Source organism: Neolamprologus multifasciatus, chromosome 4 (genome assembly GCF_963576455.1).
Source record: "Neolamprologus multifasciatus chromosome 4, fNeoMul1.2, whole genome shotgun sequence".
In the NCBI taxonomy this organism is placed as follows: Eukaryota; Metazoa; Chordata; class Actinopteri; order Cichliformes; family Cichlidae; genus Neolamprologus; species Neolamprologus multifasciatus.
The window spans coordinates 10,642,545-10,670,126 of NC_140442.1; the positions used below are offsets into that span (position 1 = coordinate 10,642,545).

General features: G+C 39.8%; 3 protein-coding genes across 12 annotated transcripts in view; 1 reads left to right on the forward strand and 2 right to left on the reverse strand.

The window, feature by feature from the left end:
• rhbdf1a (rhomboid 5 homolog 1a (Drosophila)) overlaps positions 1 to 531 on the reverse strand; it is a 33,300-nt gene extending 32,769 nt beyond the window's left edge. For 3 of the 4 annotated variants that reach the window (XR_014873620.1, XM_085156196.1, XM_085156194.1), the window contains exon 1: positions 159 to 531. The gene's annotated coding sequence lies outside the window, so the exon portion shown is untranslated. The remainder of the gene's footprint in view (positions 1 to 158) is intronic. The other variant, XM_085156197.1, reaches the window with a different exon arrangement.
• A 247-nt stretch (positions 532 to 778) lies between these two features.
• mpg (N-methylpurine DNA glycosylase) lies at positions 779 to 11,602 on the forward strand. Its single transcript, XM_085156208.1, has 3 exons — positions 779 to 8,453; positions 10,311 to 10,515; positions 10,761 to 11,602. Exons 1-3 carry the CDS (start codon positions 8,184 to 8,186, stop codon positions 11,210 to 11,212), a joined length of 927 nt encoding a protein of 308 aa, XP_085012334.1. The 5' UTR covers positions 779 to 8,183; the 3' UTR covers positions 11,213 to 11,602.
• On the reverse strand, positions 10,874 to 27,175 carry nprl3 (NPR3-like, GATOR1 complex subunit). 7 transcript variants are annotated; one of them, XM_085156199.1, is made up of 14 exons: positions 26,759 to 27,175; positions 25,776 to 25,845; positions 23,408 to 23,446; positions 22,609 to 22,741; positions 19,187 to 19,261; positions 16,383 to 16,533; positions 16,199 to 16,277; positions 15,956 to 16,093; positions 14,367 to 14,523; positions 13,955 to 14,061; positions 13,637 to 13,766; positions 12,998 to 13,226; positions 12,722 to 12,914; positions 10,874 to 12,220 (listed from the first exon to the last, which is right to left on the reverse strand). In XM_085156199.1, exons 1-14 carry the CDS (start codon positions 26,952 to 26,954, stop codon positions 12,055 to 12,057), a joined length of 1,863 nt encoding a protein of 620 aa, XP_085012325.1. In that variant the 5' UTR covers positions 26,955 to 27,175; the 3' UTR covers positions 10,874 to 12,054. The 7 variants fall into 7 exon arrangements, with proteins under 7 accessions (XP_085012325.1, XP_085012327.1, XP_085012326.1 ...); XM_085156201.1 differs by having other exon boundaries at positions 12,998 to 13,187; positions 16,199 to 16,280; XM_085156200.1 differs by having other exon boundaries at positions 12,998 to 13,211; positions 16,199 to 16,280.
• Between the last annotated feature and the right edge of the window lie 407 nt (positions 27,176 to 27,582).

A 27,582-nucleotide genomic window follows, 5' to 3' on the forward strand; every position in this document is an offset into this window, starting at 1 on the left:
TGAAGGGTTCCTCTGTGGATCAATTAACTGACCAGTAATTCAATCGACCGGATTGAGCTCGTTTCCACCGCGGTCACGACGCGTGAGCGCTTCCTCCGAGTCCTGCCTTCCGTAAGGGCGACCACACGAGAGTGCCACGATATAATGTCACAACTTACCCTTATAACAACCGGTTCAGTTGATTTCCAGCAGTGGAAGAAGAAGAGAGAAAATCCGATTCCACTGATTTTTCCACGGGCAGCAGATAAATGATTTGTCACATCATCCTGACAGCGGTGCGGCGATTAACGCGCTTCTTTTCTCACCCCGCAGATGGTTTTTCTTTCTTTTTTTCTGTTATTTTGTTTTATTTTATTTTTTTAAGCCAATCCCAGTGCAGTAGTATTCAATCCGGTCACTCTCGATCCCAAGAGCAGCTGAGGCAGTCCAGGATGATTAAGTCGAAATGAGGCTGCCGTCCGGTTCTCTGCTACAGACGGAGCATTCCCACACTGCTCCATGGATCGACCCGGGGTAAGTTTCCTCCTGGCGGTTGTAGCAATTCAGTTTGGTAGAGAATCAGCCCCGCCCTGGGCTGAAGACGGTCTGTAGAGAAGGCGAGCCCGTCAAGATCACCAACCAATCGGTGTGTACACAGGGAGGCGCTGCTTCTCCAGACGGGGTGACTAAGCGATATCCTCAGCCACAGTGGGGTCCAGTGACTGAAACCTTTAACCCTCATCTACAGTGAGTCACTCCGACGGGGGACCATGACTGTTATAGTTATGAGAGGCATTCAATTTCACGGTAAATGGCTGTGGCCAATTAAACAATAATACTGCTTTCATATCAGTTATATTGATGTGTCCCAGTGGAGTGAATGAAGGAAAACCCAAAGAGACTGTAGTTAAACACGTCTGCAATAAAGCACAGTGAGTTTTTTTTTTTAAAATCACAGCTCGTATTAATAGTTTTTGATAATTACACGAATTAACCTTCAGAATTTAACGGCACATTTGAATCTTTATCAGCTAAGATACATAACTTTGGCTTTTTAAGGCATAATACAAACACACGCACACAAAATCCCAGCGATGAAGAGATTATATTAAAATTTCAAGTGTTTACACGAATATCTTCATCCTGTAAATAACTGATTGCACTATGCATGTGAAGAACTGCTCCCACAACTGCTGTTACAGCACAGGGACCTGTTTGAATCCATTTGAGGTTATGGACTTTAAATACAGGGTAAGACATTTTCCTACCAAATAACTGTAAGGTACTGGTGGTTAAACTGGCCCGCACACACAGAGAATTGAAGTGAATTCTACGTCAAAATGCAACTCGACATGTCTATAAAACAGTATGCATTCAGGATTATTATAGTGGTCATCAAAGTGCTCATATTTATGTAGTTCTAACAACGGTATTTATTTATATTCATCTAAGGCAAACAAGTCAAAAGAATATGAAAAATGTATCACAAAAACCTTCTAATTCTTCAGCTTATTGGTCCATTTTTAGACAAAACCATGCTTGTTGCCACATGATGATCATAACACCACATGCTTTCTATGACTATCAAAGCCTCCACCCATGAACCCTCTGCTCCCCTGTGTATATTTTAGTGAAATGATAGACTCCTGCTTCATTACAGAGGCAGCAAAGAATCAATTACATAAATATTACTTTTTTTTTTTCAACTCGATGAGCATCCACAGGCTCGGTATTGCATCGCTGTCATAAGACTCTGAGGTTGGGTCTGCTGATGCGGCTGACTAAACTCAAGAGGTTTCTTAACTGAAAAGCAAGAAAGAAGGGAGAATTAGCAATGGAGATGTCAACAGTTCCTAATATAAGACAGCAATCCAACTCAAACAGCAAATTATGCTACCATAGATAGATAGACAGACTTTCCTTTACGCTGCAAACTCAGAGATTTAATTTGAGTGACTGAGGCTCCTCATTCAGGCAACCGTTAATACACACTGTTGCTCCATCTAATGAAAAGACCACTACAGCGCATTCCATCCTGGTTTCAGTGAAAGCTCAGATTCACCTGGGAATTTTCTCTAGAGCAGAGATGGATGTTAGGAAGCAGAAAGTTTCTGAGGTGCTGAAAAGGGGCACCAAGCTCAGAGCCTTCCCTCAGATGAGGTTTCAGGGCACAAGCATCTCAGGTTCCTGGAAAAAGTCTCTTTCATAGCTGCTTTGATCTGCTTCTTTATTAAGACACTCTCCACTGAATGTGGGTATCGTTGCCTTTCTGCTGTTAAAATAATGGAAGACATAATATGGCCCCATTTTATGCTGACAGAGTACATTACTTGTCTGGATTATGAGAACAAGAGGTTTTTACATTCAACAGGATCCCCTAGAGATCTAGAGGCAACAAATAAATGCTTTTTTTCAGTTTTGGAAAAAAAAGTATTTGACAGTCAGCCAGCTCCTTTAACTAATTTTAGATTTGTCAGGAAATCAGTATTCACATTTCTGGGTACAGGAAATATGAGTGTGGTTTTCAAATTTTGTAACATCGCCTCCACGTTTCTTCTCATTTCTGAGAAATCTGATGCAAGGATCACGCTATTTTTAACCAATCTCTGCATTAACACTGAATTAAATAAGTTCAAACACAGTGATGAACCACAGCAGTTTTCAAACACATTGGTCTCACAGCTATTACTGCACAGTATATGGTTAAAAGTATAAAAAGCTAGTTTACTCTCACCTCAACCTTCCACTTCGTCTTGCACCCGGGGGTCTCATCTTTGCTGGCGTGACTGAGAGCCACACATCAAATCAAGCTCATTCAGAAACGTCCTCCTAAATTAGGCAAAAGATTGTATTCCCACCACAGGAATGAGTTTATCAGACTTCAGTGGGTCTTCTACATGTACTTGACTGTAAAAGGGTGGTTGAGAGGCCCCTCAGGACACCCTGATTGATATACCATGAAGTCACAGTAATTAATGGTGAAGTTTCCCCTGGGACCAAGGAGGGTTGAAGCTAGGTCAGAAGCAGCAATTAGGAAGCAGCACAGGATCTGTAAGAGCACTCAAAACCCTCTGTAGACCCATCAATCAGACACAGATAAAAGGGGTAAGCGTGAGGATCATGTTTAACCAAAAGGACATTGTCAGACGGTCCATAAACAGCTTCCTCTGTCTTCAGCCGAGTGGAAAAGCAGAGCAGAGACCATCATTCGTAGCACTACAGGGAGTGTTTTGCTTGTACATGGGTGACATGCTTTATGTCCTCAAAAGAGGCAAAATACAATTTCCAAACATGCAACTTTGTAAATGATTTTTTAAAATTAATTTTCATTTGATGGAAAAAGCCCATCTGCCAGCATCAGTGACATCTAAGAAATCACTTCACATAACGTTTGCTTCTAGTAGCAGCAATCCAACAAGCAAAAGTTCAGGAAAGGTAAGTTAAATGAGTTTAAGTGCTTTGCAAGCATTCATTCACTAAAAGACCACATGACTGCACAAAATACAGAAGTAGAAAGAGGCTGTGGAATAACTCAGATAGATAGGCTTTCACTTTGTGGTCATGTTGGCTATATTTATGTTCACTTGTTTCTGTGATAAGACCGGTAATCTTCCAGACAGTCTTCCTGCCCTCAGCCTGACTCAACAACTGTTCCCTCTGAGGGCTACAGGTGTGAGCCGAGACAAGGAAAGTTTTATCAGAGTAGGGGAGAGAAAGGTCAGGTAGGTTCAATCGATAACCAAACAGCTCGAAGTTTTTGCCTGTTGATTAGCTAAAAAAACAAAAAAACAAAACAAAACGGTCTTCAAACTGTCATAGGCTCTCATGTTATTATGTTGAGTCATACAAATAATGAGCTCTACCTGTTGAATGTCTCTGTGGGAATTTTGGGAAAAACTGACAACATCTTATGCGTGATTTAGATAAACAAAGAGAACCTTTGAACTATTTACAGTGATTAGCCTATTTAAGCCGCAGTGGTTATGTTTAAAACTCCACATGTGAGTTCAGAGATGTGGAAAGAGACAAACCTGTTTCTTTAAAAACGTTTCTTTGTTGTGCAAGGTGTATGAACTGGGTCTCAGATGACATGATCCTCTTGCTTCCATCTCCTGATGAGAGCTCAGCCACCTGTACAGCACACACACGCCACACCTCTGCAGCAAACAAGAAAGGAGGTGCATGAATCATTAATTGCTGGCAATTAATAATTAATCCCATCACACACTGAGGATGCAAATACTACCTACCACCTAATGGCTCTTGTAGTACTGGTCAGAAAGAATACCCTCCAGTCATGTAGAGTTATCGCTCTGGAAAAGAAGGTTAATCATCATGTAAATTAATGAAGTTAAACGTTCTATTGGAAGTATTTTCTTTATAGTGAACCTTTATCTATTAACATAAAGCTTGTTCTGAAGAAGAGAAATGATGTTAAGAGGTCCATTAAAAATGCACAATGTCCACATTTTTTTAAATAACCTTGGTTAAAAGGCTCTCTGAAAACGAACTTAGACTAACACACTGTGAAATGGAATGAGCAGCGCTAAGTACTAAAATCTCTTTCAAATTAATTTCTGGCTTTTTATGGTGCTTAGATGTCGATTATATCATGCAGGCAATACAAATTTAAACACAGACCAAGACCAGACGTAATCTCAGCAATGCCAGTAATAGTTGGTTGTGTTTATTTACACCAACCAACATCATGGCTGTCTCTTTTTAAATCATGACTGTCATATAATAGCAACATGGTGTTAAGTCTCAAACGGATACTTAATATAGATAGAATATGTCTTTATTGTCATTCATATATTATGCAGTGTGACACAATTTGGTTTGCAGCTCTGCCGATGTTCAAGTTAAATGTATAAAAAATATATATAAATAGTAATAAAAAATCCAAAAGAATAACAATCATCATGCAATAGTACAATATAGTATACATATAAAAATTATAATGCAGGAGATTTTGTCTGTCCACATTATGGTAAATGGCCTGTATTTGTATAGCGCTTTACTAGTCCCTAAGGACCCCAAAGCGCTTTACACAACCAGTCATCCACCCATTCACACACACATTCACACACTGGTGATGGCAAGCTACATTGTAGCCACAGGCACCCTGGGGCGCACTGACAGAGGCGAGGCTGCCGGACACTGGCGCCACCGGGCCCTCTGACCACCACCAGTAGGCAACGGGTGAAGTGCCTTGCCCAAGGACACAACGACCGAGACTGTCGGAGCCGGGGCTCAAACCGGCAACCTTCTGATTACAAGGCGAACTCCCAACTCTTGAGCCATGATCGCCCCATTATTACCGCCCCGATGACAAAAAGTATTATTTTTAATAATTTTAAATATTTTTTTTATTTAAGACTTCAAACTATATTTTGGAATTTTCTTTGAAAGTGTAACAGTTTTTTAGGGAAATTATTTTAATTAAACTATGTAATGGTCTGAGTTTCGCAATGGTGCTACTGACATTCATACCTAAGATATCGTATAAACCTTACTCAAAAATAGAGATATAAATTTAGGAGGCTAGTTTTTTTAGACATCCATTTGATGTAATGTGTTTATAGAGACAGTCATAAACTAAATGTAGTAATGCCAAACTGCTATTGCATACACCCACAGACCATTTTATTAGGTATACATATTTGGCTGCAATGTTATGCAGATACCTAATCTGTCAATCACATGGCAGCAACTCGATGCATTTAGGCATGTAGACATGGTCGTGACAACCTGGTGAAGTTAAAGGGTAGAGCATCAGAATGGGGAAGAAATGTGACTTACAATGTGGGATGGCTGTTGGTGCCAAACAGGACCTGGTGATCTACTAGGATTTTCCTGCACAAAATTCTACTGGATTTTTTTTTTTTTTTTAAATAACCACTTGTTTCAACCAAGGTATGCAGAAGAGCATCTCTGAATTCACAGAATATCAACTCAAGAAATGGATAAGCACCAGCAAGGGACGACAACACAGGGAGGTCACTCCTGTCAGCTAAAAATAGGACCAGGTTTCTGATCTGATGAGTCTCAATTTTTCTGTGACATTTGGATGTCACAGAAAATCAGAAAGTCAGAATTTGGTGTAAACAAGCATGAAATGTATTCACCTTGCACTGTATCAACAGTTCAGGTTGCTGCTGGTGGTGGTGTAATGGTGTTAAAGCAGCCTACCTAAATATTACAGCTAACCATGTCCCTCCCTTGTGACCACAGTATACACATCTTTCAGCATGACAACGAGCCGTGTAACAAAGCTCAAATCGTCTCATCTTGAACATGACAGTGAGTTCCCTTCACTCCACACGTCTCCACAGTCACCAGGTTTCAATCCAATAAAGCACCTTTGGAATATAGTGGAATAGGAAATTTGCATCATGAATGCGCAGCCGAAAAATTCGCACCAAATCTGTAATAACATCACAAAGTTGCTAAACCAAAATCTCAGAGGAATGATTCCAGCACTTTGTTGAATCTGTGCCACTACAAACTGAGGCAGATCTGAAACCATGAGAGAGTTAACCCAGTACTAAAAAAGGTGTAAAGAGTCCAGTGAGTGTCACTTTAAAATAAGTTTACCATTCCCTTAATTAAACACAAACACACTGAATACTGCACATGAAACCCAAAAGATCAATTGCTTTTTTTCATAGAATTCTTGGAGTCATCGTGTAGTAAGCCATTTCAGTCCGGCGGCATTCTGCTCGTCCATCTGCACACACGGCGGAGTCTCTGGTGTTCCTGCTCAGCGTCACGATCGCTGAGGTGGCTGTTGGAATTGACAGTGATCCAGAATGTGGCTGCTATGATTATCAGTGGCAGCAACAATGAAAGCTGCTCAGCCCAAACCGCACAAGCACTGCTGACGGGCAGTAGCAACACGGTCACAGCAAACAATGGTGTTCTCTGGCCCACCAGCCATGACAAAGTCAACAAGCCATTCCAGGAGACTTCTACTGAACATGCTCAGCAGATTTCTGTCTGGAATGTATTCTGGCTCAATAAGTTACTTGAGGTTTCCATTAGAAGCGCAGCCCTTGGATGAACACGGTGATCACAGTGTTGCTTCTTGAGGAAACCTGATAATCAAACCTCAAGAGGTTCAAGATTAAATTATTGCTTGATCAGCACAAAAAAGAGACAAGAGAAAGTACAGAATATGATACAGAATGACTACCCATGCAAATTTGTCCCAGTCATCTGTTTTTGTGCAATGCCACACAGAATCTGTGACCAAATGAGGAAGATGACACTTTCGTGCTTATTTTCCTCTTTCACATGTATAAATAAAAGTCAAAAAAGAAAGGTACATCAAGTCCATCTTTATTAGTTGACTTGCAGTTCATTCCTTTCATCTGCATCATAATAGGCTGATTCCTTTTTACAGCCAGAGATTTGCCTCCACAGTAGCCAAAAAGCAAACTTGTATTTCCCTGCTGAAGTTGTGGTCTGTGGCATGACCACGTCACATACTGTTAGTCTTCCAGAAAGCCGCATGGGCTCAAAGCGCCTGGGGCCAAACTGGCGCCGTCAACTTCCTGGGCACAGGCAGTGGAGAGCACGCAGAGTGGTTCTATTTATAACCTCTTATTATACAAATGAGCCTGAAAAGATAAGGCAGCAGCAGGAAAAGGGCACAGGTTGTCAGGTAGTCTTTCGGCAAAGTGACTGCTGTGCTGAAGGGCGAAATTCATAATGCACCGTAAAGGCATTTTGTGAGAAAAGGATGGACATTTGTTCTTAGAGGCAGTCTTATTACCATAGAATTGCTCCATAATGAACAGTCAGTGGCTGGCTTAAACATTTTCAGCCCAAAAAGAGAAGAAAACTGCATTCATGATTTTTTTTTCTTTGCAAAACATGTTTATTTTCACCTGTTCTTAACCATAAATATTTATTTTCTTTCACAACTGAAATATAAAATAATATAGATGGAAAAATAAAATCTTTCTAGGAGAAAGCCTTGAAGGTTAACGTCTCCCACTACCTCCAAGAAGTGCGCGGTCCCTTTAAGAGATACCAAAACAATCATATCCACTTCCTGTACGTGAACGGCTTCCATAAGACTCTTTGTATTGTGAATTAAATACTAAATATTGAATAAACGTATTGTTGGGTTTATAAATACACGCCGTCCTACATGTGTGTTTTTTAAAAATCTGTAGACCTTCTGAATTTACGATAAGATGATGGCAGCCCGAAAAAGAAAGATGCTAGCGCTGGCGGCGGCAACATCTGAACAAACTGTGTCGTTAAATAAACACAACAAGGACACGGAGGTGAAGCCAAAGGACTCACAAACCGCGCTTAAGAAGCAGCCCAGTCAGTGTGAAAATGCTCAGAGTGCTGAGGCGGAGCGAAGCTGTTATTTTACCGGGAATGAGCAGCAGCACAGGCTAGGCGAGGACTTTTTCAAGCAGCCCTGCATCAGTTTGGCTAAAGCCTTCCTCGGCAAGGTAGGCTGATTTCTCACCTGAATTTAACACCTTTGTATGTAAATGTGTGTGTGTGTGTGTGTGTGTGTGTGTTTTTCAGGAGGCACAAAATGTAGGGAAGAAAATTTATTTTAGTTTAAAGTTGTTTTTTTAACTTCACCTTTCAATTTATATCTTAGTAACTGCCTTCTGTACTTTTGAATGTGCCTGATAAACTTACTTTCAGTGATTGTATTTAAGTTGTTAAGCACTGTTTCCCATTTTTAACGCTGTCTAACTGTTGCTTATTTGTTTATTTAAACACATATGCTTCTTCAAAAACACAAAGTCTGCTAACTTCAGGGATATTAATCTGTCCATAAACCATTGTGTATTTATTTTACTTAGTTTATCTTCTTTGGTGCAAATAAAATTGACAACAGGCGTATTGGAGAGGCAAAAACAGCAGTCTCCCAAAAAGGGAATGATTTGTCAGGTTTTGCTCTTTCCTTATCCAACTGATTTTATTTCTAGTTTTGTCACTACTTGTAGTATGAGACAATACCTGCAGACCATTCAGGCTGCAAAGGTAGTCCACTTCTTCCATGATGGCACTTCCATACAAGCCTTTGGAGGTTTATTGTGTCTACCAGCAAAGTCTCAAGAGTGTAAAGGTTATATTTCTGAGCAACCTGTCAGAAACACCCTCCATGAGGGTGGCACAACATACTTCAGTATGTCGCCTTGAGGCGACTTTTGTTGTGATTTGGCGCTATATAAATAAAATTGAATTGAATTGAATTGAATTCAGTAGACTTTCCATCACACCCCAGAACTGTACAGTTGTGAGCAGAAGTTGCAGGTCCACCACTGAAACCCTGTTTTCCTCACAATTGAGAACAAGTTTGCATTGAGCACAAGTTACTGATATGAAATACTCTGGAGATACTGTGGGGAACATTATTCTGCCTGTAGCATGTTCCAGCATGGTTTGGCAGTAGGTAATAGCAATGTCCTTGCAGGGTCCCAACGACCTTCACATGCGAGCACATCACGGTCCCTGCTTGAAATCCTCAGACCCCTTGTCCTTATGCTGGCGCAGTGCGCCCTAGTTTCTACTTGGTGCAGGACGATGCTCCAGTCTCATGTAACCAGAAGTGTATGCGGTTCCTGGGTATTGAAGACATCAATGCCATCGACTGGCCCTTGTGTTCCCCAGAACTGATTCAAACTGTGAATCTCTGGGATCTTATGGTGCATCCAAAGGTGGCAGTTAGCACCACAGACTTTTTCAGGACCTCACTGATACCCTGATCCTGGTCTTGGGGTAGATCCACCAGGACACCACCCACACTATCATTAGGAGCATGCCCACACATTGTTGGGAGTGTGTACCGGGGTTATACAGAATACTGAGCCACACTGTGATGCAAGTTGTGACTCAATTTCAATTTCTAACTTTGTCTTTGCTGTGATTTTTAGTTTCATTATTTTATTCCCAACAAGTATAAATCAATAAAGATTTTGAGCTGGAATATTTCATTCATGAAAGTGTGATTGAGGTGTAGTTTTTTTGTTTTGTTTTTTTTGTTAGCAGCAAAACTGGCATGCTGGCAAGCATGGATTTTCTTTGATCGTTCATTGTACACCTCATGAAAATACGTCCGTACCCAGTTTTTGAAGCAAAGGGAATATTTGGCTTAACAGAATAAGGTCAGAGATACTTATTATTTTGCTTTCATAGGACTTTTGCCATGACATTAAAAATAGACATTTGTTGTGGTTTTGATTGTCAAAGTTGTGTTTTGTAGGTAGCATCCTTCAGCTAAATGACAAATCTATGTAACCCACCATCCTGTGGAAATAGAGAAAGAATCTCCCTGTCCCTTGTTCCTGCAGGTGCTGGTCCACAGGTGTGCAGATGGTACGGAGTTGCGAGGAAGAATAGTGGAAACTGAAGCTTACCTTGGAGGGGAGGACAAGGCCTCACACTCGGCGGGAGGCAAACGCACCGAAAGAAACACAGCCATGTTTATGAAGCCCGGCACAATCTACGTGTATCCAATCTATGGCATCTACCTATGCATGAACGTGTCTAGTGAAGGTAAATTATATACCCACCAAAGGTGCAATATGTTTTGTACATTATGTCACTAATTTTGTTTATATTCATATATTTCTTATTGTTAACAATGGATGTGAAAAGGCCAGTTTTGATCATTCTTCATTATTACAACATTAAACATAAACGGCAGTTCATGGCTTCAATAGCCGCTGTTTAAAGGGTAAAAGGAAGGAGACAGAGTGGAGCCTTGCTGACTGATGCATATTGTGTGCTGTGTTGCTCAGGGGAGGGTGCTGCTGTGTTGCTGCGCTCACTTGAGCCCCTACAGGGTCAGGCCGTCATGAGGCAGCTGAGGGCAGCCAGACGCAAAGAGGGAGCACGTCAGCTGAAGGACAAAGAGCTCTGCAACGGGCCTTCGAAGCTCTGCCAGGCTCTAAATATACCCCGATGTTTTGACCGTCGAGACTTAGCCTCAGACCCAGATGTGTGGCTGGAGAATGATCCCGACACAAGTCCGGCAAAACCCCAAGATATCGTATCAGCACCACGCATCGGAATAGAGTCTCATGGAGAATGGGCCAAGAAGCCATGGCGTTTTTATCTACGTGGGCACCCCTCTGTTAGCGTTGTGAATAAAGAGGCAGAGAGACAGACTCTGTCTGGAAATGTCATGAACGATTTAAGTCCCCATGCCATGAAGCCTGATACAGGACAGCACAATGTCAAAAGGACTTAACAGGAAAATTCCTGAAACTCCTCGGCCATCTGATCTCTTTAAAGAGTTTAACACTGAAGAAGAATAAAAATCATACGAATACATGATTGCTTTGTTGGGATGTGTCTCACACACATGAAATTAAACTATATATTTGTCATTTTGTAGTTTGGAGGCAGTGAAGATTCTACAATAAATGTTGCTTGTTTTCCTCAACCATTTAGTAATAAGCTGCAGCTTAACACACTGTGTTTATGGTAGTGATGCAAAGCTGTACTGGAAAGTAGATTGGGAAAACACTGAAGAACTACAGACTCGGTTTGTTAGCATCTGTTTAAAAAAATAGGGAGGTGGGGTTCTGTTTCGTTTGGTTTCATCTGTGATTTTTAATAAACACTCACACTTGGGAAATTTCCACCTCAGTGATTTCACAGATGTTTGGCCTGATCTGTTTCCCTCAGAGCAGGAAAAGTCTGTCTGATGTTTAGACTCTTCCTTTTTTCTTTCCACATCAGGTATTCCTAAGGAGAGGTAGCTCAAGGTCTGGAATGATCATTACTCGCTGTGCCCCTCTGAGGACAGCACAGATGATCTAACACATCTGGGGCACGGGAAGATGAAGTGAAGCCTCCACCAAACACTGCACACACTTCCAATATTCACAAAAAAACCTTTAAGGCATGTCTGATATATACAAAATAATTTATTACTGTAAACAAACATTTGGCTCATACAGAGAAAACATCTTGCAGTCAAGGCATTTTGTTTTAAAACGTCTTTGACCACTTAGCTGTGAGCCCAGCAGGCTATTAACTTCTCCTAAACTGACACATTTTCCAGTTGCTGAAACACTGTCTGCACAGCTAGTCCATCGGTGACTGAAAGATTGAAATAATGGGATCTTCATGGTTGGTAACCACAAGGACACTGCGGAACTTGTCAAACAGCGTCTTTAGCTGCGAGCGCCTCATGTTCTCATTGTACATAATCTCTTCCAGGTGGTGATGTCCTCGGAAATAGTGCAGTAGCCTGGAAGCAGTTAACAAGAGAAAGAGTTTCACTGACTAATCAACAGTGTCAATTATCCATGAGACAGGACTTTTGCACCTCTGATGGGAGCCTTCATTGCTGTGAAGGTGGCAGCACTGGAATGCTGAGAAGCTCTCCAGACACTTTTGATCTCCACCTAACTGCTGGTAAACTAACTCTTTAGCCTATGCTGCCCAATTAAATTTTACAATATTATGCAAGTAGATTTATTCAAACCACTGAACAAATACTTTTTTATCTATTGAGAGACATAAACATTTCATTTCTAAGATAATTTCTCTGTTGAGCTGTCATAGGTTAAAAGGCAGCTGTGGTAAACACACAGAAGCATGAGGCAAAGGCAGGCAATCAGTTAGTTCATGTCATCCATGTACACCGCGCTCATGTTTGAACAAAAAACAGAACAATGACAACCTTAAGAACACTTAATAAAACAAGCACACTATGGTCCTGTTGTCAGTTAAAGGCAGATTTAATCACCTCGCAAACATCCGCAGATCCTCTGGATTTTGTGCAGCGGGGATGTTAAGAATAAACTGCCTCTCGTGCTCTGACAGGCTGGCGAGCAGTGTCTCAGTCATCCTCTTGTTGAGTGGGGAGTCTCCACCAGTTAGCAGCTCTGCACTGGAGTTTTCCATACTGGGACTGGTTAGGGTCATGTCATCACTGCTGGCTACACAAAACAAGAAGAATGTCAGATTTTATAGTAACGAGTTAGAGCCGTAAGAGCAGAAGAGTAGAGGCGGGAAGACATACTCGGTGAGCCAAAACTGAGCGCACTAGGGGTACTGAGACTGCGACCTCCTAGTCGGGCAGCCAGCGGAGGGTCTTCATCCCTCAGCCCAGGCTCATCCTCACTGGGTGGTACCAACAAGCACACATAAGTGTGCAGCTGGATCAGGAGGCGGCGCTGCAGCATCCAAACCACCATCTGGATTAACTGGGCCTGGTTAACCAGCAGAGCAGCAAACTGCATTAGGATAAACTGAAATAAGGGAATCGGAAAATGCTCACGTAACCAGGTCAAATATGTTTTAAAATAGATCCACAAGAAAGAGTCTGATCCTGTTCTCATGAAAAATGGAGGATGCATACACTAGAGACGATGTCCCTTTGCCATTAATAATTCATCAGGACCTACACTGCCAGAACAAGATGAAGAATGATGGCCCACCTCAAGGATTATAAGTATTCTAACTTATGTTTGTGTTCAGTTTTCATATATATTTCTGTCTTCAGGACATAGATATACATCAGATTATTTCATTAAACATGCCTGAAATCATGCAAATTGAAAAAAAAAAAAGAAACTGGGACATTTTCACAGGTTTAATAAAAGTATTTCTCTTTTGAAAGGCTTCACACATGTATTCCACATCATGCAATAACCCCCACCTCCTGTGTGGGAGCTTCCAGGGGATTTCTAAACTCAGCCAGTGAGACAGGCAGTGAGAACTTTGCTAACATAGAGGGCAGATCATGACCAGGAAACTGCCGGGCAAACTGCTCAGCCAACGGTGAATATCTATTCAGGGAGAAGAGAACAACACAGAGCTTATTCCATCACAGAACATCTTTTAAATTTAATTCCAAACAGTGTTGCAAGTCGGATCAGGAAGCCTCTCTATATGAGGAAATGCCACGGATGAGTGCTTAGCATTAGTGTGCTTCATTTCCTCTTCCCAGCTGGCTTATATCACATCAGATACTCACAGGCAGATGTTGGCATGCGGAGACAGCATGTAGACATTGTTCTCACACAGTGGGTAGATGATAATTGCCTTGCCCCAATAAACCAAATGAGCAGCAATCTGAAAGATCTAAATGAGAAAATATTTGTCAATTAATCTCTAGGATGCCAAATGAAAGCAAAATAAGCAAATAAGAGCTACACTTGGGGATTTTCTCAGATTTGCATTACATATATCTGCCACTAGATGACAGTAAAGACCACTTGACTAAACAACTTCTGAAGGATCTGAATGATTTATAGATCTTTGTGTATTAAACACAACTAATGCATATTTTAGACTTATAAAAACTAATTTCATCTGATAAATTCAAGAGAATCACATCTGACATTTTAAACTGGAAATCTGATCCAGGTAGTGTGACTGTCCTCTACCTGAAGTAAGGCCAGGTCAGCATCCTGTGCCAGCTGCTGCAGGTTTTTCACTGCTGAGCAGGTTTTAATCAGGCGGATCAATGCAGGGGAGCAGTCCAGGGGAAGCTGGCTGAGGAGTGTTTTCTCATTTTCCAGAAGCAACAGGGCATGATAGGGTCTGCAGGATCAGACACAGAATATGGCTTCTAAATGAACAGACATCCACATACAAGCAGACTCTGTTTGAAATAAACACACATTTATTTTATTTTACATACAAAGACAAAGGTATACATATTAAACTGTTTGTTAACTAAAATATCCAATCAGCCAGTCATATGGCAGCAACTCATTGTGTTCAGGTATGCAGATCTAGTCAAGACAGTCAAACTGAGCATCAGAATGGGGAAAAAAGATGATTTGAGTGACTTTGAATGTGGAACGGTTGTTGATGCCAGAAGCTGCTGATCTACTATTTCCCACACAGACATCTTTCAGGTTTACAGAGAAAAAGGTGAAAATGCCTTTTAGATGCAGGTCAGATAGGAAAGCAACAGTAACTTAAATAACTTGTCAAAACCAAGGTGCGCAAAAGAGCATCTCTGAATGCACAACACATTGAACCTAGGAATAGATGGGCTACAGCAGTAGACCACCCCACTGCCACTCATGTCAAATATGAACAGGAAACTGAGGCTACACAGGCTTACACAGACTCATTAAAATTTGACAGAAATCCCAATTGCATTTACAAACTGACAAATCTGCAGCAACCTGTTTGTGATGTTATTATGTCAACATGGCCCCAAATCTCAGAAGAATGTTTCCAGCACCTTGTTAAAACTATGCCATGAAGAATTCTGAAGGATAAAAGGGGTCCAACCAAGTACCTGCACAGGGCAGCAGCAACTAATGAGAGAGCTGATCAAAACTACAGCTATTACATTGAAATGCCAATAGGTGGCACTAAAGACCACACTAAATTCTGCATCGTTTGAGTGCTTTATATATTAAGTACATACATTTGCTACTTAAGGCACAAAACTTCTTTGACATAAACTGAGGGGAAATTAGACTATTCTGACTAAAGGGCGACTAAGGTGACCTGTGGATCAAGGAGGGATTTTGACAAAGCTGTGTTATTTGATGGTTATGTATAGACCTAAGCTGACTAGCCAATGTAGTACAAATGTGTGCATTTGAATGATTGCTGAAGTTATAAGTTGTAATAAGTCCATTTTTAGCAAATTAGTTTGTACTTTAATATTCCATGTGTGAAAAAACAGAAGGAATCCACAGAAACCACAGAGTAAGTTATGAATGTGTAATATAAATAATATCATTTTAAATATGACATAAAAAAGCATTAACTATTACACCCATGTGGGTATGTTTTGACAAATGAGGTCTATAGGTGTTTTTAATTGGCCATTTGTAGCAACACAGCCCACATCTGCTGATTTTATTTCATCTAGAACAGATATTCCCCTTCCCCACCCTTCCTGTGTCTTTTACTGTAAACAAGGTACTTCTAGTTACAGCTAATCAAATAAGATGTTGTGAGATGTAAGAAAACGTAACATAAAAAGAAAAACAAATCTGTAATATACCTTATGGCCTTAAGGCTGCGCTCTAATGCCTCTGGGGGGATGTAGGTGTCACCAATCCTGTGGATCTTGTGCGGCAAACAGAAGCTCACCTCCAGCCAGTCGTTGATGTGAAGTCGCACCACACCGGTTGTACAAAGGCTGAAAAAGCGCCATCATCAGAATCAGCAATTGCAGAATCATATATTACACAAATTTAGACAGAAAATCCAAACAAATGAATGTAAAATGCATGTGGTCACACACCTGTCATATGCCTCCTTGAGGTCTCTTGCTAGCTTACATTTTGGAAGAATTTGTCTAAATGGGGACTGGGGGCTTCCATCTGCTGATACCAGAAGCAAAATACCAATATTCTATGTTAACAAAGATGTAAGTTTGACTAAGACCAAGCTGCAAATTTGATGTGTAGTCTGAGCTTGTATCTCACTTTCAGTCGTGGTAATTTCCTCCTGGACGGCCAGCATGAGTTTGGCCTCGCGGGTCAGATACTGGCAGCGGCGCTCCTCGTGCTGCAGAGCAATGGCAATGCGGCGTGACAGGTTGTGCATGCAGCTGATGACAGATGGGTCAGCATTTGCCTGCAGGCCAGAGACGAAAATCAGCCACTTTTTAAATGTCATAATTATGCAAAGAAAGAAAAATGTATATGTATATGTATTATAACACCAGTGCTGTTTTGTGTGGATGGTAAATGGACTGATTCTTATATAGTGCTTTTCTACTCTCCCGGAGAACTCAAAGCGCTGCATACAACATGGATCAGTTCACATTCATGTCCAGGCTGTCAGCTGTTAACTATTAAACATCCCGTTTATTTTACACCTAACGTCAGTTAATGATCTTAGCATGGCCCCCGCTGAAAGATGAATGAAGAGGACTTAACACACTCAGTATAAATTTTGTTTTTTAACACATCTTTAATATTTATTTGTTGTCATATTTACGCAATTCAATACAAAGGCTCTACAATAATTTCTACGTCTTATAATGTTAAGAATTACGAATCGCATTTTGATTAAACTTGAACAGATGTGAGGTTGTTGTACATGGAATTATTGTTTATTATAATCAGTCCACGTCAGGTATGAAAACAAAGATGGAGAAATGTATATAACACTATTTTTTGTTTTTGTTTTACTGAGCTATTTTTACTTTATTGAGGAATTTTATGCACCTTTTTTTATTGTATTTTATTTAAAATTTTACTTTTTACTTTTATTGTAATAAACTTTTACTTCTTGAGCTCCTATATTTTATTTCACATTCTGATTTATTCTAATTTCTTTTGTACAGTTTTCACACTACGATACTGTTTTGTCATACAGTGTTTTAATTTATATAGTAATATTTTACATGTATATAAGTTGTGTTCAATGTTTTCTGCTGCTTTGACACAAGAATTTCCCAACATATTGGATATAAAGTAGATCTTATTTTAAAAACTGTAACTTTATAGATATGTTGACCAATTAGATGTCTACAAACAACAACAGTGTTTTTGACACTGATGTAAACAATGAGATAAAGGCACACACCTTTGATGATGCAAGACAAATCAATCTTCTCCATTTAAATATGGGTTTTTTTCAAAGGCTCCATGTCCAGTGAACTAAAATGCTGTTTTACGTGTAAACAAAGGCCAAAACTCAAAGAAAAAATACCTATGTACATGTGGAGCCTTTTAAATAGTTGAAAGACTTAGAAACTGTTTATAATGGAAATGTCTTTTTACCAACAAAGCAGAAGTGGATAAATAACTACGGAAATAAAATAATCAAATAAAATATCTCTATTAGCACTGTCTACTTGGGTCGGGGATGAGTTCCTGCCCCAAGTGGAGGAGTTCAAGTATCTCGGGGTCTTGTTTGCGAGTGACGGGAGAAGGGAGCCGGAACTCGACAGATGGATTGGTGCTGCGGACGCTGCACTGATCCGTCGCGGTGAAGGGAGAGCTGAGTGTAAAAGCGAAGCTCTCATTTTATCGGTCGATCTACGTCCCTACCCTCACCTATGGCCACGAGCTGTGGGCAGTGACCGAAAGAACGAGATCGTGGATACAAGCGGCGGAAATGAGCTTCCTCCGAAGGGTGGCTGGCCTCTCCCTTAGAGACAGGGTGAGAAGTTCAGCCATCCGGGAGGGGCTCAGAGGAGAGCCGCTGCTCTTCCACATCGAAAGGAGCCAGTGAGGTGGTTTGGGCATCTGACAATGATGCCTCCTGGGCGCCTCCTGTGTGAGGTGTTCCAGGCATGTCCCGGGGCAGACCCAGGACACGCTGGAGAGATTATATCTCTCGGCTGGCCTGGGAACGCCTTGGTGTTCCCCCGGATAAGCTAGGGGGAGAGGGAGGTCTGGGCTTCTCTGCTTAGGCTGCTGCCCCCGTGACCCGGCCCCAGATAAAGCGGAAGAAGATGGATGGATGGATATTAGCACTGGCAAGTGGGCAAATTGTTATTTTCACCATCAACTTCAACCATCATGATCTTCTCAGAAGTTCACAATTGTCGCATCCCTATTCAATGCAAGTTGATATGGTTTTATTAGAGAAATAAGAATATTGAATAATGTTAATTATAAACATAAATAATAAACATACAAAATACATGAAAACAAAATGTAGCAGTGTTTGGTTTACATACTGCCATGTGGGCCTGCTGTGTTTTTGTACAGAATTTCCACAGTTGCCAGGAAGATATTAAAAACATGACTAAGTACTTTTTGCTTGCTCTTACTGGGAACCATGACTCAGCATGGGGAGGTACATGCTGGTCAACTTGATTAAGCCCCCCTTCCTCCCTCTAAGTTACCATGCTCGCACTGATAGAGTATACTGGAATATTATCAGCTACCCATACCACTCCCATTCACAGATTAAAGAAAACACAAAATCTATGTGTCCCACCCAAGCTAACTAAATGTAAATTATTATTAAGTTTAAAGTTTCCAATATCAAGAGTTTTACAGTTATGCACTTAACATTTGGCCTCGCGGGTCAGGTACCGACCTATATCTGACATATATCAGTATATCTGTACATTTGCCCGTAGTACATCTGTATATTTGCTCTCTACCTATCTGTATATAATTGCTCTTATTGCACTTACTACTCTTGCACTTCTAATTAGATGCAAATTGTACTTCGTAACCCTGTATTTACACATGTGTAATGACAATAAAGGTGAATCCTAATCCTAAACATTTAAAATTAAAATCAAAATACATCTTGTTCATACCCTGAGTGCAAACACCACATTAAACAAGATCATTGTTGGCATTTCTCTCTTGGGTGAAGGATCTGTTTTAGAAACCTGCAAAGAAAAAAAGACAAACTTATCACCAGATGCAAAATCTAGACAAGCCTTTATATTAAAATGTCAGTCTACAGTTTGTTATTTTGCTGTTATAGTCAAAACTACTAACTGATGCCATTTTTTAGATTCATTTTTTTCTTTGGAAAACTATGACATTTAAAAAACGCTCAAATAAAACCTGCCACAACTTTTCCAATGTCCAGTGCAACAAAATCAAATGTTGTATTGAGTGAAATCCAAAGACATTCAGTTTAAAGACATAAATAACAAAAAGAGCAGCACTTGATAAAAGGAGGTTTCACACTTTTCACTTGTAAAATGAATTAAATAATTAAGACCTAATCAAAATGCTATGGAAGCTAAGCTAAGAAGTTAACCTTAAGGCCTAACTTCCATGATATGTCACACCAGACTTGTACAATGATCTTATGAATTTACTGTGGACTGAAATGTTCAGTTTAAGCAAACAGAAGTGCTGCATGACATCCATGGTAATTTTAAGTCAGATACAGTAGGTGTTGTTGAAAGAATAAGTGCAACCCTTGTGACTTTCATATTTCTCTATTTTCTCCACCCTGTGTGATACACCATTATCTTAGCAACACATGCTGTGAGTCATTAGACTAAAAGACTGACAGCAGGGAGCTTCAGCCAAATTTCAAACAAGCCACGATTGAATATATATTATTCAAGCTAAGTACCGATACACAACAATATGATAATAATAATAATAATGATAATAATTATAATAATAGTTTACACTTTCTATTGTTTATTGTTTATGTATTAGTCAACATATATACATCAACAAATTTCAAAACAGCGCAGCATTTCGCTAAAAATCAACAAACAAAGACGTAAAACATTACAACAACAATAATTTGCCATTCATGTTTGAGTTAAGCTCTGCAGGTACTGCTTTAGTGGCTTCTTAAATGAACCCCTGTTTTTGGTCAATTTGGTGTTGCTTGGCAACCCGTTCCAGAGAGAAGAACCTCTGTATAGAACAGCTCTTGTCATAAAATTAGTTCAACTGTAAGCTAAAGAATTCACTTCATGTGTCACGAGATCGTGGCTAAAACCAGTACTTACAAAAGAAATGTGGCACAGATTTCATAATAAAGGAGTTTTCATAAATAAATAATAAAACACGTTTAATTGTTTATCAGCAGTGAGCCAAAATATTTGCTTATACATGTTGCACACATTTGTATTGTAGGAGCTTTCAGCAGCACGTGACCACATTAATGAGCAACACTTCACATGTGACAAAACAAGTGAGCAGATGTCATTAATCAAAACAAAGGAGCTGGAGACCCAACAGCTGATTAGTCAGTCCTATTATATTTCTTTAAAATCAGCGAACACTGTGCCAAGACTCTCACTGTATCTTACAGACCTTCATTTAGGCCTCACTCCACATGTTTAGAGACTAGGGCTGCCACGATTAGTCGACTAATCACGATTATGTCGACTATCAAAATCAACGACGACTAATTTAATAGCGGAAGCGTCGTTTCAAGCTTTGTAAGATCCCAAAAGACACAGGAATAAGTAGTAGGATTTAAGAGTGTAATAACGGACTGAAACAGAAGGTGGCAGCACTGCATGTACAAGGATGCCAGCTGCCGTTAAACCCCGAAGAAGAAGAAGCAGTGTCAGGTATCTTAGCTGTGTCCAAATTCAGGAACCCTCCTGTGCCCGCATTTGTAGGCCGATTACGTTACAGACTGTCCAAATTCGAAGACTCTGACAAAAGCGGCCAACAAATGCGCCCTTCATTTCCCCAGATTTGAAGGATGGGTCGGGTGTATACTTTGTGGCCCAACCTATCCCAGAATTCATAGCGTGACCCTGCTCAGTTTCCAACAATGGCGGCAGCTAGTTAGTTTTAATATTTCTCTTATTATTCTTTCTGGGTCACAAAAAACATTTAACATATTTTCAGGCGAGAATGTAACTGTGTAAACTTTAAATATCTGCTCAGTTTATCAAGACATCACATATTTTCAAAAGCGCTCCGACGTTTTTGGAGACGTCTGTTACCCACTAGCTCGATAGCTAGCCGGGGTTCAAGGCTCACTAGAGCCGGTGAGAACACCAGACTCCCAGCAAATCGTTTTCAACCCACCGCCGTCTTTTGCTACTCAGGTTAAACATATATAAGTCACTTAGATAACTTAAAAATGTTATTGTTTGGCTTTTTTTTAGTATTTTATTTGTTCCTGAGTGAATCGGTTTGGCTGAGATTAAAGTTATAGTTTTTACACAGCTGAATAAACGTCAAGCAGACAACTGATTATCAGAAGTGTGAGATGCTCGAGAATATACTCCGGTGTCCAGTTATATTTTAGATAGCAAGGAGCAGACGGCTGAGTTTATTAAATTCCACCGAAACAATCTGCAAATTTCATTAAAATGTAATAAACTGTCACCTTGCCTTTATTTTTAGTTAGCACAGACCTTAAACACTTAAAGCTGTAAGCTAATGATAGTTATATAAGAGCAGATGCACGCTGGTGCAATAAGCTGTACGTTTTATGTCCAATGGATGCATGATTTGATTAGTCGACTAATCGCAAAAATAATCGGTGACTAGTCAACTATCAAAATAATCGTTTGTGGCAGCCCTATTGGAGACAAGACCTGTGTATATCCTTAATACTAGAACTGACATTAGTGTAGCTAATAGAGGGAGAATAGTTGCCCTGTACGAGATGCATACAATCCATGGCTGTATTACAGTCAATAAAGGTACTTTTTACAGTGAACACATCAGTTGCCAGAATTTCAGGCTTTGAGTCGCATTTCTACACTGAGATTGCTTCAAAATGAAAACAGTGTAAACACGCGGATCAATGAAACATCACAAACAGACTTTGAAGTTATTTGCTTTTCTTTAAACTTCTCTCTAGAGTAACATGTTTTAAATACCATCTTAAAAGTTTGTTAGACTATAGGTACTAATGTGACTCAAATCCAAAGTGTGCTAGATTAAAGTCTGAATCTCAGGTGTAAGTAAGTAGATGTACAGTTTAATTATTAAGCGCTTTTCATAGACAGGCAACTTTTCTCCCTATGGTTAATACCTGCAGTCTCACATAGCAATGCATGTTATAATGTCTTGCATCTTAAGCTGTGCTTGGTAGAGTATACTGTTCATGAATTAGTGCACTGTTAACCTAGCACCTGTGAGCCATAAGCAATCTTTTTGCAATTGCAGCCTTATAGTAAGTTGCCCCAAATAGCAAATTTGACCCTATAACATGCTGATAAATACGTTTTCTGACCAGAAATTATTTACACCTAACAGCATGTGAGCTCAATTTTTTATCTGTTCCTACCTGGATGATAGGAGGATGCTGAAGCAGGGTGGGGTGGCCCACAAATCGAACATTGTCTATCTTCAGTTCAAACTTCTTTCCACACATATCAGATTTGGTGGCCAGGATTGTGGAGAGGACGATGTCAGAGAACCTAAAAGAGGGAAAAACCCCAATAAGAAAATGTGCAGTGTGGGGAGAGCGCGGACATCACAGACACAACTGAGATGAGTGAGAAAGTTTAAATTAGCTCAGTTTGCTCATACTTTTCACATTCCTGTCTATCGGAGAGGTTACATTAATCAGATACATCTGCCTGTAATGAAATTCAACAAGTGTATAAATGGAAAACAAAACTTGTTTGCCTACTAGAGAGGCGAAAAGAGGAAAAAGGCCTCTTTGCGGAAAAGGTGCAATCGCTGTATGAATGAAGAGTGTGAAAGACTCATGCTGGTTTGACTTAAGTAACTCATGCTGTGATCAAAAGGACACAAATTAAGGTGTTAACTCTCGGAAATAAAAAAAAATTTAAACACACCACAGACTTACTCCACCACCACAATTTGAACTGTGTTCTTTAAAGCTTACTCTACATGCTAGAGGTAATATAAACAATACAGACTAAAGCTTCAATGATAGCCTTAAACTCATATTTTGTAAAAACCAAAGCACTGATTCATTCTTGTACGACATTTTAAAAGGATTGTGTACTTAGATCAGGGTTGGAGATCCATATAAGACACAAAATAGGAAAGAAGGGGATAAAAAGACAGGGGTGATCTAAGCGAAGGAAAGGTGGTTTAGAATGATTTCGTCTTACCCTGCTACCAACTGTTCGTCAGTTAGTGGAGATTGCTCTCTGAAATGGGGATTGGGCCACAAAAAAGAAGAAAAAAAAACAAACAAAAGGGAAAATGCAACACACAGTTGGGCTAAATGCATAAAAATGGACATCAAAACAAGCCAAACAAACATGTGATAGTGTGATGTGAAAACACTGGTGTGCTGAAGTTCTAATACCAGCAGTGCTGGTTAGTGAGCTTCTATACCCGCCTCAAAGGTTTTCAAGGTAACTAAGTGCATAATAAAATATGACAGTACAATAAAATAAGTCTGAATTATCTTTATGGTTAATAAGGTTAATGTATGGCTTCAAATAATTTTAAACGCTGCTGGTGGGAAGTAATAGAATATATATCAGAAAAATCATAATCCTGATTTTCAACAAACATTTTCTTATTTTTGTTCTGCTAAATTAGTCTGGAAAATTCCTACACTACCTGCCCAATATCTAAGATATGTTTCACGTCATGAACACCAAATGAAAGCTGCTCTTATGCAATTGAATGGCACTGCTTGCTTTAATAAAGCTAATAATAACAAAATGACGTAAACAAAGCTTCTATGAATAGGTTATTTTACAGACTTATATGAACATTATACAGCTATTGACACATATGTGGCATCACTGAGAAGCAGTTTTACTCTTTTGTTTTTCTCAGTAGATGAAGAAGTGTCCCAGCTAAATTCAGAACGTGACTGCTGGTGTGGTTACACAGTAACTGCCTTGATGGAACCTTACTAGCATGAAAGACAAAATAGAAACTCATCTTAAGATAGGGCTGTGCAATATGACCAAAATCTCATATCCCGATATAAGAATTCTATCGTCCGATAACAATATAAATCACAAAAATGTAACATTTTCTGTAAATTCTGTGAATCTCGGGCAGCTCATCTTGCGGGAAGTGTTTCCAGCTGCGCGTCATGTACCTGGAGTCGAGTGTTTTAACCGATGCATGAAACTATACATTTTTAGACATAAGTTGTAAAGGCCGCCGTTTTCTTTGTGAGTATTTATCACACGGCGTGCTGCGGGGAAAAGCCTGTTCTAACGTTTGAGTCTAAGGTTTATTTTTTAGCACCTGACGGCTCTTTTTAAATTCTCATCTGTAAATTATCTGCTCTTTCACGTGATTCAGTTTATTTTGAAAAGTCTCAACAGGATCTTGAGCTTTATTGTGAAAGGTTTATGTGGAACATAAACAAGCGGACGCACGATGTTGTTACCGTCGTTGTTGCTAACCACAACGCATAAAAACAGGCGCTTGTCCGTCCATACTGTGGTTATATAAAATATAAGAGAAAGAGAGAGCTTTAAGAAATTAATATAACCACTACAGTGACCATCAAAACGGTGAAAAGATATTGCCGTAAACAGTTTATTTTGCGACACCACGAAACAAACGATAGCGTAAAATGAAACGATAGACGTTTTTATATCGTCATCCGATATATATTGTTATATCGAACAGCCCTATCTTAAGATACACATTAGGGGGTTACATACACTCACTGCCCACTATACTACATACACTTGCTCAACTGCTTGTTAATGCAAATATCTAATCAGCCAATCACATGGCAGCAACTCACTGCATTTAGGCATGCACAGAGTCAAGTCAACCTGCATAACCAACTCTAGCATTTACACAGAATGGTCTTAAACCGAGAAAATGTTAAGTAAGTGGTGCTTTTGTGGGTGAAAATGCTTTGTTGGTGCCAGAAGACAAAGGAGAATGGACAAACTATTTGGAGCTTAGACCCAAGGCATGCAGAAGAGCGTCGCTATAAGCACATCACATCAAACCTTAAACAGATGGAAAATGGGTCCAATCCATTACTAGTAAGGTGTACCTAATAAAGTGGCCAGTGAGTGTATCTCTTAGCAGCTGGGAAAAGTGAGTCTATCCAAACAGCACCTCAGGCTGTGACAAATATTAGGTACAAAGTGAGGTGAACGTTTTTGTTTTAAAAAATATATATCATATACTTAACTATTTTACTCAATTATTTTATCAGTTTAATAAAGTTTATTAAAGGTCATCCACACAATTAATTAAAATCAGTGGTTCTCAACACCTCAATGTTTTCAGTAACCTAATAGCTTAACCTAATAGTTTTTCCTGGTAATCCACACTCTCTGACAGTTTGAGAACCACTGATTTAAAATGTGTGTCAGCATCTATAATATTGCTGAAAAACAAGAAGTGTGTCTAGATGGGGGAAAAAAGATTACAAGCATGATGGAGGAAAACACAATGAGCTTAATAAGCTCATTTGGATCTCAGAATGAAACAGTAAGTTGAATAATACATAAAAAAAGTAAATGAAGATTGTAGAAATACCTTGAATCACCATCCTGGTCATCAAGCTCATCCCCAGATGTGTTCAGCACATATGGATTCCGCTGTTTTGCTTGTGGACAGATATCAGTGAGAGTTAGTCATTATGAAAAATACATATTAGACTCATAACAATAATAAGAACCACTGTGAATCTGACTTCAACTCACTTTTCATAAAATTGTGTTAGAGAGACAATAATAATGCTTTTACTGTCCTAGTTCATGTCCCTGTTCCTAGTAAAAGCCTCTCAGCATCAGTACTGTGCCAGTATTTGCCAAAAACACGATTGCTGGTATTTAAACTGCTGTAAATAACTTCATGGCCTACAGTCTCAAAGATATCGCTCATGAATGAAATGAAGTCATTCTGAGCTAGAAAGAACCGTCCTATCACAAGGTAGAACTTTTATATATCTTTGAATTATCCAGGAAAAAAGTGTCATTAAAATGCATTTGTAAGAGAAACCTGGGCCAGTTCCTGATCCAGAGCACAGAGTAGAGTGCAATAACGCTGAGACATACAGATAGATGGCAAATCAAGTAATGCTTTATTTTATATAAAATCCTGTTCGGAAATCTTTTTGACTGCCGCCTATTCCAATTATAAGAAAGGTTTTAGGCATAAAAGACCACAGAAACAACTGCAATGACTTTTTGGCGCAACACTAGCAACAAGAGGAACTTGTGAATGAACAAAAGTGCATCAAATTTATGTGGCACATCCACCAACAACAATCTGAGAGGCCAAGGGGGAAACTTCAAGAAAGAAGAACAAGCAGACCCGATCCTCAAAAAAAAAAAAAAAAAAAAGACAATCCGCACTTCCAAAGTCGACAATCACAACAAAAGGGGCTGTTGGTCTGCCCTGGATTACACTGCTGCTTTATTATCTCCTGTAAATATGTAATTACGTGGAAGTGACACCGGGTTATCTGTGTGTGCGTAAATGTTTATGTTTCTGCTTCATGCTAATGCTACGCCTACCTGAGAGAGATGACGGACACTCAGCGACCTTTTGGTAGGGATATCGGAAAAGGAGTTTGTTCCCTCGGCTTCCAGAGCTAACCAGTATGACGCTAATAGGGCTGGTTTTGTCGCCGCATTTGTATGCACTACTTTGGGACTGAGGGTACAAGGACTTTCGGTCATCTGGTAGACCGACTGACGGGTTGAGCATCATGTTAGCATTCTAGCTAACTCCTCAGTTAGCTTCAAACAGACAGGGAGCGTAATCTTGCTTCACTTCAAGCTTAACACCAGTGTTTGCCATACAAAGACACCGACCAGAGACAAATTATAGCCTGACTAAAGTTAAATATAAAGCCTTGATATTATACCCTACCGCACATCCATCCACCACTGTTGGGATTGTTTTGTGTTACTGTGAAAACTGTTCGGCTGAAACAAAGAGGGCAGATATCATATTCTTCCGCTACTACTTAATCTACTGCGTCACTCACCGTGATTTCTATAAATTTTGCTTCCAAGGAGCGAGACTTTCTTGAATTGTTGTTATTGATATTTTTGAATTAGTCTTGAGCAATAGATATCCAGGCTTTATGAGGGTATTTTGAAGTTTTCCTTTGCACGTTGACTGACTTTTCACTTATTTTTAGTCCTTCAGACTAACTTAACGTTGAGCTATGAAGACCCAATGTAAGACATGAACCAGTGCCGTGTCAACACATTACAAATAACCTAAACGAACTCCTAATTAACTACCGCAGATCTCATCAGCATGAAAAGCAAGAAATTACTCTCTGAGTCAGAAAAATCACTTTGAGAATCTTTTGAAAGAAAAGTTGTCA